The sequence below is a fragment of the Heptranchias perlo genome, chromosome 6 (genome assembly GCF_035084215.1).
Source record: "Heptranchias perlo isolate sHepPer1 chromosome 6, sHepPer1.hap1, whole genome shotgun sequence".
In the NCBI taxonomy this organism is placed as follows: domain Eukaryota; kingdom Metazoa; phylum Chordata; class Chondrichthyes; order Hexanchiformes; family Hexanchidae; genus Heptranchias; species Heptranchias perlo.
In genome coordinates this window covers 37,826,100-37,843,737 of record NC_090330.1, presented here as the reverse complement: position 1 = coordinate 37,843,737, position 17,638 = coordinate 37,826,100, and the positions used below count along the sequence as shown (strand labels likewise).

Here is a 17,638-nt window from a genome sequence, read left to right as displayed (position 1 = left end):
TCACAGATCCTGCTAATCAGTGAGAACAAGTAGAGAGCTTTCATCAAATTCTCTGGCACCCAAGTTCCACAGTGGAGTACAGGTATAGGATCTAACTGTTTTCTCTAATAATTTGATCAGCATGTTAAAGCCTCGATCCAAGTGCCTCAATCAGTCTGGAGTATCCCTGCACTACAGCCTGGTAAGGATTTCAAGAATTATCATTGCTGCAATTAGAAAGGGTTAGTCCTTCCAGGTGATGAGGGTGAAGTAAGAGGTTGTCTATCACCTGACCTTAGGAGGCTGATCAAGATGGTGAGGAGTTTGAGAAACTTATACCAGTTGCTGAAGAAAAATGGCAGGAAATGATCACCAACTGTTTCCAATAAAGATCAATCATTGCTTTTATTTTAGACCACAATACACAGAGGGACCCCTGGCTCCCCCTACTATGAGCACTATTCTGCAATGCAATAAATAAAATTTGGCCCTTTCAGGGAAAAGTCATACCCTCACATTAGCGTGAGGAACATGCAGAAGCATACTCCATCAGAATAACATGCATATGCTTTGGCTGACATTTTATTTTTTTAAATTACAGTAAATCACATCAGACTACTTCCGCTTCTTATCATTGTACTGACTTTCTTACTAATTTTGTATTTCTAACCCCTTCTACATTGGTCTCCCTCATTGACAAAGGAGAGGGTGAGTGATAGGAGGGTGGCTGAGACATTTCTGTTAAAACCTCAAGGCTGAGGTGTCACTCATCTCAGTGAAGTTGCAGTCCTAGAAGGACCTGCTTTCTGCTTCATCTTTTTTGCACTTGCAAAGGTTGACATAAATCTCCTTCATGTGCTGGCATCAGAAGGGGTCAGGAGAAAGGTATGTTAGTGTCACTATTTTGGCAGCGATACCTATTACCATTCCTTGCAGCCCTACGGTACTAGGCATGGACTTATTTGCTAATGATCGGTGCAAGAACAGGTTGAATGGTCACATTTAGGTCTTGCAAGCCCTGAACTTTGGTGCTGTTAAGAGTATCTTACAAAGAACCTATGGAAGCATTTGTAGCGGCCTTTCCAAACCTCCTTCTGAAGCCTCGTCACTGCAGACATCTCATGGACTACCACTTTTCAGGGTGTTCTGAATGGCCTGGCAAACTTCCTGCATTCCTCCAACTTACCCATCATCTCCACCACCACATTCATAGAGGATGTCGCCACTGCTTGGACCTGAGATCAATGCTTTTTGATCACTTGTTTCTTTAAAACTAGGCCCAAGATTCAGGTTTCTCAGCTGAGGGCAGTCTTTTCTCCCTCCTCCAGGGAGGCATAGCTGGCCGCTCTACTTCCCCGCTCAGCTCTTCGTACTCATTGGTGTTTGGTATGTCTCACTGTGACATACCCTCTCACTATTTACGTCCCCTCCAAATCTGGGCTTGTGCTTGAAAAAGGGAGGTGCCATGACATAGTTGGTGAGGTTAGTGTATGAGCTGTTGCTATAGAGCTGCCAGTCTACTTTTCAGACTAACCATTTTCTATGAGTGCAGCATCTAGGAGGGTTACAAACGGTATACCTTTTTAGGAAGGTGGGCTCTCATGTGACCTAAAAGTAACTGAGCAATGATAGGAAGTCTTACAGTCTTCAGACTTTCACCTTAATTGTGCAGACAATCCACTCCATTGCCAAACTTTTCCTGGCAGCATTCTAACTTCACCATCTCCCACCACTTTCCCAGTGTGTCTGCCAAAAAGTTGAAGAGCTTTCTTGTGTACTTAAAAGCCTGATGATTGCTGTTCCTCCCCCATGGGACGACTTTATCACACGTTATGGATGACCTTTTCCTTTGCAAGGAGAATACAGATTGAGAAAGGCAACACCTCCACCACATGCATTGACTCAAATTTAATTTCACCCTGGCACCCATGGGGAGACTTCTTTCGAGTGCAGGCTGTGCTGCAATCTTTACATTTCTCACTAACACTACCCTCAGTCTCAGGAAATGGGATAACTTGCAATGAAATTGTGTTATAAAGAGTGTGCATGTGTAGGGTGTGAGGGGCCTTGTGAATATTCAACAATTAACTAATTTACATTGTGAAGGTGGTTGCTGTGAAAGTGTAAGGACATGCATAGGTACTCATGACGACTTACCTTGGCCAAACGCATGAGATTATTAAATCATCTCCAGCACTGTTTTGCCAACAGTGAGGTGCTCAAGGTAGCACTGACTGCCTGTACCACCTCCCTTCATACTGCCTCTATTACCTTCTGGGTTTCTAATCATAGGTGCCAAACAGCCGGTCTCTCCTTGCCCTCATCTCTGCCAATCGATCAGAAAATCTGAGGGCTTTCATCTCTATGCTGCTGCATTGCACACCAGCTTCTGATCTCATGCTCTCTCTCGCTCTTCAGCCCTTTAAGTAGTTGCAGCCTTTTAAATGCCAGGCCTAAACCACGTTTCCCTCCCTTAGCCGTAGCAAACCAGTCAGGAGCAGGAATACAGCTACAAACCCACCCTGAAAATCAAATAAGGACATCCCCAAGAAAATGCAGCAGGTACCCAGTGGTATCACATGGGCGGGTGGAAGTCCCACCCCATGTATCCAATGGGCAGAGTAAAATCCAGCCCTTAATGTAATTACTTATGGATCTGCCATGGTGTGCTCATGGTGAGTCGGAGGATACATCCATTTATTCTATGTACATGCAAAATATCATTGGGTCCACTGATTTATGGTGATTGAATAAATCATACAGCCCAGAAAGAGGCCATTTAGTCCACAGTGCCTGTGCCGGCTCTTTGAAAGAGCTATCCAATTAGTCCCACTCACCTGCTCTTTCCCCATAGCCCTGTAAATATTTCCACTTCAAGTATTTATCCAATTCCCATTGAAAGTTATTGAATCTACTTCCACCAGCCTTTCAGGCAGCGCATTCCAGATCATAACAATTCGTTGTGTAAAATTTCTTTTTCCTCATGTCGCCTCTGGTTCTTTTACCAATTACCTTAAATCTGTGTCCTCTGGTTACTGACCCTTCTGCCACTGGACACAGTTTCTCGTTATTTACTCTATCAAAACCCTTCATGATCTTGAACATCTCTATCAAACCTCCCCTTAACCCTTCACTGCTCTAAGGAGAACAATCCCAGATTCTCTAGTCTCTCCACGTAACTGAAGTCCTTCATCCCTGGTACCATTCTAGTAAATCTCTTCTGCACTCTCTCTAAGGCCTTGACATCCTTCCTAAAGCGTGGTGCCCAGAATTGGATACAATACTGCAGCCTTGCTCTTCGCCTCCGAGGCCTCAAAGATCATCGAGAAGTGTTTGCACTGCTTCTTCCAGAAGTTGCACAGAGAGGCCTCTGTGATCAGCAGCCTGAAGGAGGAAGACAGCCCGGTGACATCTTCGCAGGCCAACTTACTGAGGATCAGTAAGTCCTTTTATGCCAGGCTGTCTGACATGAAGCTCGGAGACAGCATAGCCTCCCGCTCCTTCCTGTCCTCTATCACAGAAGTTTTAGAGGACAGCAAGCGGGAGAGCATAGATCAGCCGCTGACTTTGGACGAGGTGACAAAGGCCGTCTGGTCCTTCGAGAAGAGTAGAATTCTTGGAAGCGACAGTTGAGTCGTATTCTGCTCTGTGGGACTGGATAGGCCCAGACCTGCTGGAAGTGTATGGGAGTATGCTTCTGGCGGGTAGCATGTCAGAATCCTTGAGGAAAGACATCATCATTCTCATCTATAAGCGGAAGGGGGAGGGGAAAGAAATCAGAAATTGGCAACCCATTTCCTTACTAAATGTCGACTACAAAACTTGGTCTAAAGTCATTGCGAACAGGCTCAAATCTGCTCTGGAGCTGGTGATCTACCCCAATCAGACCTCTGCTGCACCCGGCAGGAAGATCTCTGATAGCCTTGTACTATTCAGGGATACGATCACCTACGTGCGGGACAGGGAGGTGAACACCTGCCTCGTCAACTTGGACCAGGAGAAGGCCTTCGACAGAATATCCCACACGTACATGATGGACGTGCTCTCCAAAATGGCGTTTGGGGAGGAAATCCGCGATTGGAGCCGACTGCTCTACGCGGACATCCGTAGCACGGTCTTAGTTAATGGATGGGAGTTGGAGAGCTTGCTGATCAGATCAGGAGTCAGGCAGGACTGTTCTCTCTCTGTGGCCTTGTATGTTGTATCGAGCCATTTGCTGCATCCATCAGGAAGGATGCAGGTATCGGGGGTGACGATCCCAGGTAGCGGAGGCTCTCAGGTTAAAGCCTCTTTGTACATGGAGGACATCAGCGTCTTTTGCTCCGATCAGTGGTTAGTCCGCAGACCGATTGAGCATCTGTGACCTGTTCGAACTGCATTAAGAGCGAGGCCATCTTCTTTGGCAATTGGGAGACCTGATCCTTTGTCCCCTTCACGGTCAGGTCCGACTACCTGAAGGTTTGGGGGGTCCTAGGCCTGCATCGAAATCTGGGAGGATCGCATCGCATCGCCTAGGCCAAACAGAAGCCTGGTATGTGGGGGGGGGGATCGCTTCCTCTCCATGGCCAGCGGGAACCTGGTGATGAGGTGTGAGGCGCTCGCGGTGTTGCTCTATGTGGCCCAGGTCTGGCCCATTCTCCACTGCTCCACCGTCATAGTCACCCAAGCAATTTTCCAATTTGTCTAGAGGTCCAAAGCAGACCGTGTCTGCAGGGAAGCCATGTTCAAGCCCCCAGACAAAGGATGGAAGGGCATCCCAAATGCTAACTGATCCTGATGGCCAACTTTGCGTGTGGCTGCCTCAGGATGTGTGTAGAGCCCCAGTATGCAAACACCAAGTGTCACTACATGCTGTGTTTCTACCAGTCCCATCCAGCTGGACTGTACCCCACCACGTATCCCAGATGGAGAAGTTCCTGAGGAGGAATCCCTTTGACCACAAGGCTTTCAGACAATGGTCGGCACGGAACGTTCTGGGGGTCCTGTAGGGAAAGGAGAGGGCAGTTCCCCGACCACACGGTCAAAGCCATTTGCCAGAACGTCTTGTCGCCGGAACTGACCAACAGGCACCAGGATGTAGCTTGGATGGTGGTGAGAAAGGGCCCTCCCAGACGCATGGAATCTCATCACCACCACAAGACTGCCCTCGAGGCTGCAGTGGGGACAAGACCGTCGTCCACCTCCTGATGGACTGCCCCTTCGCTCAGGTGTGGAGAGATGCGTTGGAGATGAACTGGGACAGATACCAACAGTTCAGTAACACAGGGGGTTGTGCTCTATGGGCTTTTCCCCAGGACACACACCGAGGCAGATATCAACTACTGCTGGAAGACCGTTAACTTGGTGAAGGAGGCCCTTTGGTCCGTCTGAAACCTGCTGGTCTTCCAGCTGAAGGACCTAACCACTATTGAGTGTTGCCGACTGGCACACTCCAATGTTTAGGAGTAGGTGCTGCAGGACACACTGAAGCAAGGTGTGGCCTACGCAAAGGCTCTGGGGAAAGGCCACCGTGTAAGGCCATTTGACCTTGTATTGTACAGAATGTATTCGAAGATAAGATTGGAGTATGTACGATCTATATTGTATTTTTTGAATTGTAATTGTGTATTTACATTGAACTGTGTGTATCCTTAAATTTTATTGAAATAAAGTATATTTTGAAATTTAAAAAAATGTTAGGGGATGGAGGAAAACTGAAGTTAGGAGGTGCACAGATTGGAGGTCAGCGCGAAAGAGATTGGGGAGATAAATTATGAGCGGGACGGAGCAATTAGGATATTGATGGAGAAAATGGTGAGGGAAAAGTTATGGAGGAAAGTTTTTAAAAAAAAAAGACTATGGAGGCGAGTCTCACTGTTTGAGAGTATTGGGTGAGTCTAAAGGTTAAATTGTGCAGTATAAAAGAAAAAAATAACCAGGATGCTAATGTTGTACCATTGTTTAAAAAGGGAGAAAAGAATAGACCGAGTAATTACAAGCCAGTAAGTCTTACCTCAGTGGTGGGCAAATTATTGGAAACAATTCTGAGGGAAAGTATTAATCATCACTTAGAAAGACACAGATTAATCAAGGACAGTCAGCATGGATTTGTTAAAGGAAGGTCGTGTCTGACTAACTTGATTGAATTTTTTTGAGGAAGTAACAAGGAAGGTTTATGAGGGTAGCACGTTTGATGTAGTCTATATGGATTTTAGCAAGGCTGACCAATCTGCCACATGGCAGATTGGTCAGAAAAGTAAAAGCCCATGGGACTAAGAGAAAGTGGCAAGTTGGATCCAAAATTGGCTCAGTGGCAGGAAACAAAGGATAATGGTCGACAGGTGTTTTTGTGACAGAAAGGCTGTTTTCAGTGGGGTTCCACAGGGTTCAATACCAGGTCCCTTGCTTTTTGTGGTGTGTATGTATAAATGATTTAGACCTAAATGAAAGGGGTATGATTAAGAAGTTTGCAGGTGATACAAAAATTGGCCATGTGGTTGATAGTGAGGAGGAAAGCTGTAGACTGCAGGAAGATATCAATGGGCTGTGCAGGTGGGCAGAAAAGTGGCAAATGGAATTCAATCCGGAGAAAATGTGAGGTAATGCATTAGGGGAGGGCAAACAAGGCAAGGGAATACACAATAAATGGGAGGATATTGAGAGGTGTAGAGGAACAGAGACCCCTTGGAATGCCTTTCCACAGATCCCTGAAGGTAGCAAGATAGGTAGAAAAGGTGGTTAAAAAGGCATACAGGATACTTTCCTTCATTAGCCGAGGCACAGAATATAAGCGGGGGGTTATGCTAGAACTGTATAAACACTAGTTAAGTCACAGCAAGAGTACTGCGTCCAGTTCTGGTCATCACATTACAGGAAAAATGTGATTGCATTAAAGAGGGTGCAGAGGAGATCTCCAAGGATGTTGTCAGGTCTGGAGAATTTTAGCTATGAGGAAAGAATGGATAGTCTGGGGTTGTTTTCATTGGAACAGAGGAGGCTGAGGAGTGATTCAATTGAGGTGTATAAAATTATGAAGGGCCAAGAGTGGCTAGGGAGGACCTATTTCCTTTAGCAGAGGGGTCGGTTACCGGGGGCATAGATTTAAAATAATTGGTAGAAGGATTAGAGGGGAGCTGAGGAGAAACTTTTCACCCAGAGGGCAGCAGAGGTCTGGAACTCACTGCCCAAGAGGGTGGTAGAGGCAGAAACCCTCAACTCATTTGGAAAGTACTTGAAGTACTGTAACCTGCAGGGCCTCGGCCCAAGAGCTGGAAGGTGGGATTAAAATGGATAGCTCTTTTTTGGCCGGCATAGGCACGATGGGCCCAATGGTGTCCTTCTGTGCTGTAACTTATTATGATTCTACGCATCATTTTAAATATTTTTTTACAGGAAGGCATACCACTAGAAATGTATCACCAAATTTGTGCCTTCATTTTGATTTCCCTGTTATAGACTCCCCCACCATCATAAAAAAAAAAGTAAGCAATAAGTAAGCAATGTTCAGGATACATACAGCGTGCTTATGATCAGGGCCTTTCTTGAATTGTCAGGGTTTTTAGGTCCCTTTGTGCCAGTTTTTTTTTTAAGTTGTCAAGGCAGCCTGTGCTGAGCTCGTGCCACCAAACGAGCACTCGGCTCGTCACAGCGTTGAGACGCGGACGTGAGTCGCACGGGCGGCCCGAGAGCGCGGACACCGCCCGCTTTAGGATCGAGGGGAGGAGCCGTTGCTGCAGATGCGCGGAGGATGAAGCTGTAGTCAGTTGCGGTCCTCTTCCTCACCCCGCTCTCAGGCCGGCATCATGTGGCTCGCCGTGGCTGCACTGTCGGTATTGCCGTTCGCCTTTTTTGACTTGTGGTATTTCCTGCGAGGCGTCCTGGTGCTGCTGATCGCTTCTTCCGAGGCCCCCGTGATGGATGTCCTGAGGGAGCAAACGGTTCGCGGTAAGAAAAGCCGCTAATGAGGCGACAGCTCACTGCACCAGGGCGGCGGGAGCTCGAGCTCGAGCTCAGCCTCGCTTTCATTGATTTGAAATCGCCGGAGCTGCCGGCGAACCGCTGTCCGCTCTGGACCAGTGGGTTTCAATAACGAGGGGACTGAGGAGGTCACCCAGTGAGTGAGTGAGGCTTTCCGCCGGCCGCTTTATTTCCGCACTCTTCCTGCCATCCCCTCCGTGGCCAGATATCGTTGTCGCGATAACTGAGCGCCCAGGAGATGGTTCACGACCCACAACACACTGCGGCAGAAACGGCCTAATTTTCGGCATTCAGGGCCGGAGGCAGATACCCAACAAAGACAGATTCTCCCAAAGGAAATTGGCCAAGAAACAGGACATCACCAGGGTGAAATTCCCCAATGGCCCCAAACATTGGTGTTTTCGCATTGCAGTCGCAGTACAGCATGTTCTCATTATCTGCCACCCTATACTTCAGGAAATGATTTGACAAGTGGAGAGGTTTCTATTATGCTTTATGTAACTTCACATGGATAGGATAACTCTGATTTACACATGGCTTCTCCTAGCTGTATCTTTAAAATAATCTATTTGTGTCTGTGACTGGGGAGGGGGCAATATACATAACCAACCAAATTCATCAACAAATTTAATGAGAGTCACCTGGTTGCCCTAGGTGCTGTTTGCTGTATTCAGAAATTAATTAGATCAAAGAAGCATAGTGGACATTTTTTTTTGAAGTGTTAAAGTATATGGATCAACAGCAGACTCTAGAAATAGGGTGGGGGAATGTTTAAGAGGTAAACAGTAAATTCTCAATATTAGCACCTCACCTTCCAAGATGTGGATTCTGTTGAACATTCAGGCTGCTGTTTGATCTTTAAAGTGTGTGTCCTGACATGAAGTGGAGATGCCAGTGATGGACTGGGGTTGACAAATGTAAGGAAATCCTGACATGAAAGACTTCCCTTTGGCATAAATTGTAGACGTAGGCTCAACTTTAATTCTGTTCTGACTTGATAGCTGAACTCTCAGGGTCTGGACTGGAAAATGTCACTTAGGTGCAGTATTGCATCATGAGGCTATTTCATTCAGAAGTCCTACAGATTGTCAAGCTGTAAGAAACAGATTCAAAGACAGGTATTTAAATGCCTTGTGGATTTATTGTTTTAAGTGCTATATTGTACACTCAGTAACTTGTGTCTTAAATTGTTTCTGTGTATTCTATTTTTAAGTAAATTGGACGACTAGTTTTAGCCTATATGCCTTGTTCTGATGGTGTGATACTTACTGCCTTTTGGAGAAGTCAGACTATGATTTTGGTGGCTAACAATTATATTAAAAAGTTTGATTTGGTTGTAGTATGCAATGGCAAAAAAGACCTATATTCCTTAAGGCATAATACAGTTGAATGAAGAATATGCACCAATTCTGGCCTCTTGCGCATCCCTGATTTTAATCGCTCCACCATTGGCGGCAATGCTTTCAGATGCCCATGCCCTAAGCTCTGGAATTCCTTCCCTAAACCTCTCTACCTCCCTCTCCTCCTTTTAAGATGCTTCTTAAAATCTACCCCTTTGACCAAGCTTTTGGTCACCTGGACTAATATCTCCTTAAGAGGCTCTGTGTCAAATTTTGTTTGATAACGCTCCTGTGAAGCGCGTTAGGACATTTTACTACGTTGAAGGCGCTGAATAAATGCAAGTTGTTGCATATTTGACCAAAAGTGGCAAATTTGGGTGTCCTGATGACAGTGGATAAATGCACCAAGTGATGTGGTACTGAGCCATACACACTAGGCTTTGATTCCCAGTCTGCTTTGAGTCAACAGACCATAATTGGGGTACCTTTGAGGAATTACTGTTGGCTTCAGTGCCCTTGTGTAAATAGGATTGGGCTCAACTCTTGTTTTCTTCTCCCCCAGAAGTAAATTAGCCTGTTGATAGGTTCATGTGAAGAATTTCTACTTAAGGTGCCAGATGTTATAAAGGGAATGTAGTAGATGTAGTGTATATGGATTTTCAGCTGCATTCAATAAAGTGTTTCACAAGAGGCTTGTTTTTAAAAAAAAGTTCAGGCACAATGTAAATGAGGAAATGTTGCAGTATGGATAGAAAGTTGGTTGACAGACAGGAAACAAAGCATTAGGGCAAATGGGTATAGCTCAGGATGGAGAATAGTTGGAAGTAGTGTACCCGAGGGGTCAGTGATGGGTCCTGTTTTGTTCTCTGTATATATAAATGATTTGGACTTGGTCACAGAAAGCACAACCTCAAGTTCCTTTGCCTACCGCTTTGCTGACAAATTGCCAGTCTGTAACTATGATATGCATTCATTCGATGATCAAAGAGTTTTCCTGAATTTTCTTCCTCCCCCACTGACAGTTGCTGGGAATAGTGTCTGCTGCTACTACTCGCACTCTGAGGCATTTTGGGATTCGGGGAAAAGGGTCAGGATTTCTTTTTGGAAGTGATGATTGTAAGTTGAGCCATTTACATTCCTGGTGCTCCAAGGAGAACATGTTTTTTAAGGAAAATTTCAAACCATTTAGTGGCATTGCCATTGTAAATGACTTTTCCTGCTTCCACTCTTCTACTTTTGTCTGATAAATTGTCTATGGGCCCAACTTGTATTTTAGTTTTCTCCCTCTTTTATTTAAATCAAGTTAAGGAGCGGTATCGTAACTTATAAGACACGCAGCATCTTTGAGTGAATTTGAACTTTTCAACTATTGGCGCGGGGTCATTTTATGTCCATACTGCAGTTGATGACTCCTCCCCATATGGCTTCCTGCTTTCATCCCAATAAATTGCCTATGGAGACAACTTGTGTTTTAGTTTTCAGCTGGCTTTATATAAAACAACGGAACTATAAATCAGCTTATAAATAGGAAGGTCATTTAGGATTCTCAAAATACATACCAATGTTGAATATCTGGAAGATAGAGGGAGACCACAGGAGCCTGTCACATAATGTTAAGGGAAATCCCAGTTAAGTTAATGAATCATTCTGCTCACAGTACTGCCTACGGGTGCAATACCATTACAATTTTGAGACCACTGTTTTTAACAAATACATTTTGAAAACTCATTGGAGCTGTAATTTCCATATTTTTGCCTCCCCTTTTCATTGCTTGTAGACTTTTATAGATATTTCAGTAATTTTTTGGGCTGACGCAGATCCATTTCTAACAATGTCATGTTTATTCTACTACCTGCCTTCTAGGTATTGCGCTCTTGCAAGACATTGACTTCCTGGGCCACATGAATAATTCTCGATACTTGCGGGAGTGTGACTTTGCCAGGTATTTATCATTTATGCTAAATTACGTGGGATTATGTCAGAAATGGGGATTTAAAACATCAATAATTCCAAAAGATAAAATTTCATTTAAACATGAAATGAGAAAAGGCCACTTGGCCCACCACCCCTCCTACTTCCACAGCTCATGTACAGTGTACCTACCCTATCATTCTGCCCTGTTTAATTAACCCAAGGGAATATTCTGTGTTTTTTTAAATTGAGAAATTTAGGTGAAGGACTGAGGCCTGAAGTGCAGAACACTACCAAGGTTGAAAAGAGTAGGAGAGAAGACCAGATAAATCAAGAAGTAATGATTGATCCACAGGGATAATTGCGCAAAACTCCAGAATATTCATCCATCATCATCTTCACTATTCAACCTAGGTTAGCTGCCCTCCATAGAAAACATTCTTGCTTCCCTCCCACAGGAACCATCATACCTTGTGGAGCATTTAATTAACGCAGTCCGTGCTTATCCCTATCACCGCAAATCCCATTCCCATATTATCTAATTCCTTTTTGAAGGAGGTAAATGCCACAACCGCAACTGTTTTTCTGGGAATTCTGGTGTGAATACATACCACAGAATCATTAAAAGAAACCTGCATGAGATTCTGACTTCACGACCTGGAAATGAATCTGAACCTGTCCTTCACTTATGTCACTTTGTAATTCTTTCAGTGACTGATGGTTCAGTGGGTGAGCACACTACATGGTCTGATACTGAGCTAATCAGACCAGCAGGGTCCCATGTTTAAAAGTCCTAATTTAACTGGTCTCAGCCGAAGAAGAGGTGGCAGCACTGTAGTTGGTCTTGGTATCCCTCAGTTACGGAGAAGTTACAGAATTCTGTTTCAGGTATAATATTTTATTTGCATGACAGCCAAATGCATAGAAAACATTTTGCCACTTGAGAATAGTACATAACCCTTCTGCTGCCAGTCAGCAAGATCTTGATAGAACAAATTGATAACTGTTTTCTGAGACACAATCTCAGTAGGGTTGAGATTGGGTTCAGCCTATGGAAGTGACTATCTGTCCTGACCTATGCTTAATTTCTAGTTCTGGAAAAAATATCTTGGAAAACACTTCGAAGAAGAAACTTGGCAGTTTAATTATTGAAATGAATTCAATTATAATTAAGTACATTTTACCTCTGGCTGTTGGCTGTAAGGGTCATATATGGAATGAATTTGGACAGTCTCATCCCTGCTTCTGATGGATGTGGCACAAAGCACAAAACTGCTCATAAGTGCAATTGCCAGCTGGTGCCAAATTAAGGGTGTCACAGGATGCCTGGTGTGGGAAATGGAAAATGTCACTGGTGTTCTTCAGAGGTTGTGGCTAAGACACCTTATTGCGACAGAGTAGAGGGTGTTTTACTCTAAATCTAACCATGATATATATATATGACCTAGGAGTGCTGGATGCTAACTCTGGCTGTTTGAAATGAAAAGTCTACTATTCCTTAGCTGTAACATCCTTCATCTTGAGTGCAAAATTTGCTTTAAAAAAAGTATGGTTAATAATAGACTAATATTTCTTTGCAAACCCCACCCCCCTGCCGGGTGATTGTAAATTTAGTACACTTTATTTTGGTTTTCCTATAGTGACGATTGCCTTTCATTTAAAATTCTTCAGAATGACGACTGTAGTCTTCAAAGACAGCCTGTTAGGGTATGCACTGACATTGCTGTTATGTGTGCAAGCCTTAATACCCAGATGAAACATATTTTAAATAAAAGGTGCTTTTTACTTTTTGTTAATTGTTTGTCTTCCACTCTAACACATAACTAACTTTTTATGGTATTTTGTATGTGGTGAGAATGATTTTGTAACTGGTCTTTTAATGGCTTCTCTCTTTTGAGCTCTGCCATCCATATTAACATGGCTGATTAAGTAATGCATTCACCTGTCAGTACAAAATTACTTCAATCATATCCTACCTATTTTGCTAGGCTGTAGGGAACTGCAGATGTTAAATTCAAGAAAGATATTGGCTACATGGTTTCCTTGGATACCTAAATATAAAATGTTGACTCAGCAGCCTGTAAGTCAACCAGGTTTTTTTCTATGTTTAATTATTATGCGAGATGATATGTATTGCAATTAAATGTCACGTTTCAATTGATGAACTCTTTACTTCAAATTCTAGGAAACTGTGCCATGTTCTGGCTAAAAATGTTATGTTTGCTTGGTTATTGCAGGGAAATGACTGGAGGAGGTATCCATAAGGTTTTACTGATTTCCTTTTTCCCAGCCCCTAAATAACCTTTTGTTTACTACACAGTGCACCTGTATCATTAATATGACATATCTGGCTTGTAGCGCAAAATGTGTCTCATTTCTTTCATTTTCTGGTTATTTTGACTTGTGCAAGTTAAACCACAGATGTTTTAAAGCCGAGTTAAAAAGTGTGCTGTGTTGGTGCTTAAATGTTCTGTTCTGCATTATGTTGGAAAGAAGCCAGTTTATGCCTGCAATTTCCTACATGATAAACTCCCAATCTTGGTCGTGACATGCAGTAGATGCAAACTAGATGCTTCCCCAAAGGGAGAAAGGGAAAATCAACTGATATATCAGCTTGGTGACTGAGGCCTAGGGTCAGGTTACTTGCCCACATTCTCGAGCAGGAAATCATAGAATGGTTGTAGCACAGAAGGCGGCCATTCAGGCGTTGAGTCCGTAGCGCCTCTGCAAACGCAATCCAGCTAGTCCCACTCCTCCGCCCTTTCCCCGTAGCCCTGCAAATTTTTTCCCTTCAAGTACTTATCCAGTTCCCTTTTGAAAGCCACGATTGAATCAGCCTCCACCACCCTTTCAGACAGTGCATTCCAGATCATAACCACTCGCTGCGTAAAAAAGTTTTTCCTCATGTCTCCTTTGGTTCTTTTGCCAATCACCTTAAATCTGTGTCCTCTGGTTCTCGACCCTTCTGCCAATTGGAACAGTTTCTCTCTATCTACTCTGACTAGACCCCTCATGATTTTGAACACCTCTATCAAATCTCCTCTCAACTTCTCTGATCTAAGAAGAACAATACCAGCTTCTCCAGTCTCTCCATGTAACTGAAGTTCCTCATCCCTGGAACCATTCTAGTAAATCTTTTCTGCACCCTTTCCAAGGCTTTCAAATCCTTCCTAAAGTGCAGTGTCCAGAATTGGACGCAGTACTCCAGCTGTGGCCGAACCAGTGTTTTATAAAGGTTCATCGTAACCTCCTTGCTTTTGTACTCTATGCCTCTATTTATAAAGCCCAGGATCCTGTAAGCTTTTTTAACCGCTTTCTCAACCTGCCCTGCCACCTTCAACAACCTGTGCACATATACCCCCAGGTGTCTCTGTTCCTGCACCCCCTTTAGAATTGTACCCTTCAGTTTATATTGCCTCTCCTCGTTCTTCCTGCCAAAATGTATCACTTCGCACTTCTCTGCATTAAACTTCATCTGCCACGTGTCTGCCCATTCCACCAGCCTGTTTATGTCCTCTTGAAGTCTATCACTATCCTCCTCACTGTTCACTACACTTCCAAGTTTTGTGTCATCCGCAGATTTTGAAATTGTGCCCTGTACACCCAAGTCCAAGTCATTAATATATATCAAGAAAAGCAGTGGTCCTAGTACCAACCCCTGGGGAACACCACTGTATACCTTCCTCCAGTCCGAAAAACAACCGTTCACCACTACTCTTTGTTTCCTGTCACTTAGCTAATTTCATATCCATGCTGCCACTGCCCCTTTTATTCCATGGGCTTCAACTATGCTGACAAGCCTCTTATGTGGCACTTAATCAAACGCCTTTTGGAAGTCCATATACACAACATCAACGCATTGCCCTCATCAACCCTCTCTGTTACCTCATCAAAAAACTCAAATCAAGTTAGTTAAACACAATTTGCTTTTAACAAATCCGTGCTGGCTTTCCTTAATTAATTCACACTTGTCCAAGTGACTGTTAATTTTGTCCCGGATTATTGTTCCTAAAAGCTTCCCACCACCAAGGTTAAACGGACTGGCCTGTAGTTGATGGGTTTATCCTTACACCCTTTTTTTGAACAAGGATGTAACATTTGCAGTTCTGCAGTACTCTGGCACCACCCCTGTATCTAAGGATGAGATGGATGAAATGGAAAGAGAAGGGAAAGAAATTAATTTAAAATAGGGACAAAGGAGGAAAGGAAAGTCAAAAAGCATACAAATAATTCTGGTCTGTGAGCTTTACACAGGAAATAGCGTTGTTCAGTGGCATTATGCTGAATAGGCCAGTACTCCGATTGTGTGGGTTTTATTTTCAGGTTTCTCAGGAAACTAAGATGTTTATACCCGTCGGCACTGGATGATGAGCCTTTAGAAAATGTCATACAAGGGTGGAGTGTAAAACAGGCGGCCGATTCGCGGCTATCACCCGTTTTGCGCTTCCGCCCAAGACCAATTTCCACCACCCCCCCCCCCCCCCAACCCCGGCCCGACACCACATGGTTGCAAGGACTCAGCAATTTGACTTGATGTTAACCGGTCAGAGGCACCATTATTTACGAGTGTTAAGATCTCTTTTACACCTCTGTGGGTTAATTGGCATTAAACAGTACCAATTGAATGTTGGCTCAATTAGTGCCAAGACATTATCATCGCAGACTAACAGCAAATTCTGTGCCGATCATTGTGGATTACGCCTGATCCCTCCAAAGATGTAACTATTGATCTAGTAAAATGGGACTGTCCTCAGACTTAGACTCCGTAGTTTAGAGATCCCAGCTTCAACTTGAACAATATCACTGAAGCAACCAGTAATGCTCTCAGCGATAGTCAAAACAAGTAGAAATAAAGGCACCGGAGGCTTCCCAAACCATTACCCAAAATGAATTCTTGAAACAAATCCAGCTTTGTATTCCTCTCCCACTAAGAGAGATGGATGACCCACCTTTTACTTACATAAGCATAGTCCTCAGCTACACTATTTTCAGTAGGACCTCCTTCATCTGAGATCCTCAAGGGAGGAGGATTTGAGGAAAATAAGAAGAACCTGGCATCATTCCCCAGGCTACATTCAGGGAACATCGCAGCAAATTGCATGACCGATGTAATTCCCTGAACAAGACTGTCGGTGATTTCACGGAATCACTTCGGCATACTAGAATCCCACAACCAGTGGTGGTTCAAGAGCCTGTTGTAGAATGTCCCCATCTATTTACATGTAATTGGGGACATGGTTTCCTCCATGGAGATGGGGAGGAGTAGCAAAATAGTGATAAATTGATCAGGGCACATATCAGACCAAAGTTCCAAGTATGCAGAGTGTTGCCCAAAGCCTCAATGTACTGGCACCGGAGGTTCCCGACCCTGGAATGGAATCCTTTCACGGATTTTGTAATAGCCACAGCAGGCAGTTTTTAATGGAATTCCCATGGCTGCATACAGTCTACTCCTGTTAACTCAGTCATTTTTTGCTCAAAAAAAAAAATTATCCAGTAGTTCAAATTAGCAGCTTTCAAGTAAGAGGAATAGTTAGCATCTACAGACAATGGTCACAACTGGCCTGGTTCACAGACCAAGTGCCTTATTGAGCAGGTAGGGAATTGTGGATATTAAAGAAAATGTGAAGTGATCAGAGACGGCTGTGTCATAGATAGAAATCTGAGGTGGCAAGGCATCCCGAGATGGGGCTTGGTGGGGGAATTCACCTGAAAGGTGAGGTTGAGAAAGGACAGGAGTGTGGAAAAATTGTAGGAGAGTCAGGCCAATTAAAGTAAAGTGAAAATTGAAATCATAAAGGATGAAGATTCACTTGATGTGGTGGAGAGAGGAGGAAATTACCAGAGGACTTTGGAGGGCAGTAAATGAGAAGAACTTTGAAAGGGAAGTACGAGGCATGGTAGAGGCTGAGGTGCTCAAAGTGGGGCGGTGGGGGGGGAAGATGCCAGAGAAGTAAGGAGATGGATTGAGATGGGACCTAGCCTTGCCACTACCATGATGGCTAGAGATGAATTTGACAGAATGCATAGCAGGCGGCTTTATTAAGGGAGATGGGGTCATCATCTGTGAGTCAGGTTTCAGTAAGGCCAAAGATGTCAGTGGACTCATTGAGGATGAGGTTGTGGATGATGTGAACCTTATTTGTAAGGGTGCTGACATTTTAAAGGGTAATGCAGAGTGGACGGACAGTAGGTGACTTATGGAGGTGGTTGGAGTGGAGGGGAGAACCAGAGGGAAGAATGGATAGGCTTACGCTGAGATAGGGGAATAAGACTGTATGGGTTGTTACTTTGAGAGAGTAAGTGGCAGGAACCATGCAGCAGCATGGGTGCAGCATAGGATGCTTACAATTGAGCAGAGGGAAGTTGTGGGTCCAAATCAGGAGGAACTCAATCCTGGGAGTTTGGTGTGAGAGGAGCTCAGTGGAGGGGTAGCAGTGAGTGGGTTGGGG

General features: G+C 44.1%; 1 protein-coding gene and 1 long non-coding RNA gene across 2 annotated transcripts in view; one reads left to right on the top strand and one right to left on the bottom strand.

Moving 5' to 3' along the window:
* Nucleotides 1-358: 358 nt before the first annotated feature.
* On the bottom strand, nt 359-8,141 carry LOC137322918 (uncharacterized). Its single transcript, XR_010963253.1, has 2 exons — nt 7,475-8,141; nt 359-3,726 (listed from the first exon to the last, which is right to left on the bottom strand). It is a non-coding gene; the product is annotated as an uncharacterized lncRNA (long non-coding RNA).
* The window catches only part of LOC137322917 (protein THEM6-like), a 27,759-nt gene continuing 17,754 nt past the window's right edge, over nt 7,634-17,638 (top strand). The window contains exons 1-2 of the mRNA XM_067986141.1: nt 7,634-7,902; nt 11,139-11,217. Coding sequence (XP_067842242.1) covers nt 7,761-7,902; nt 11,139-11,217 — 221 coding nt within the window. The 5' untranslated portion in view covers nt 7,634-7,760. The remainder of the gene's footprint in view (nt 7,903-11,138; nt 11,218-17,638) is intronic.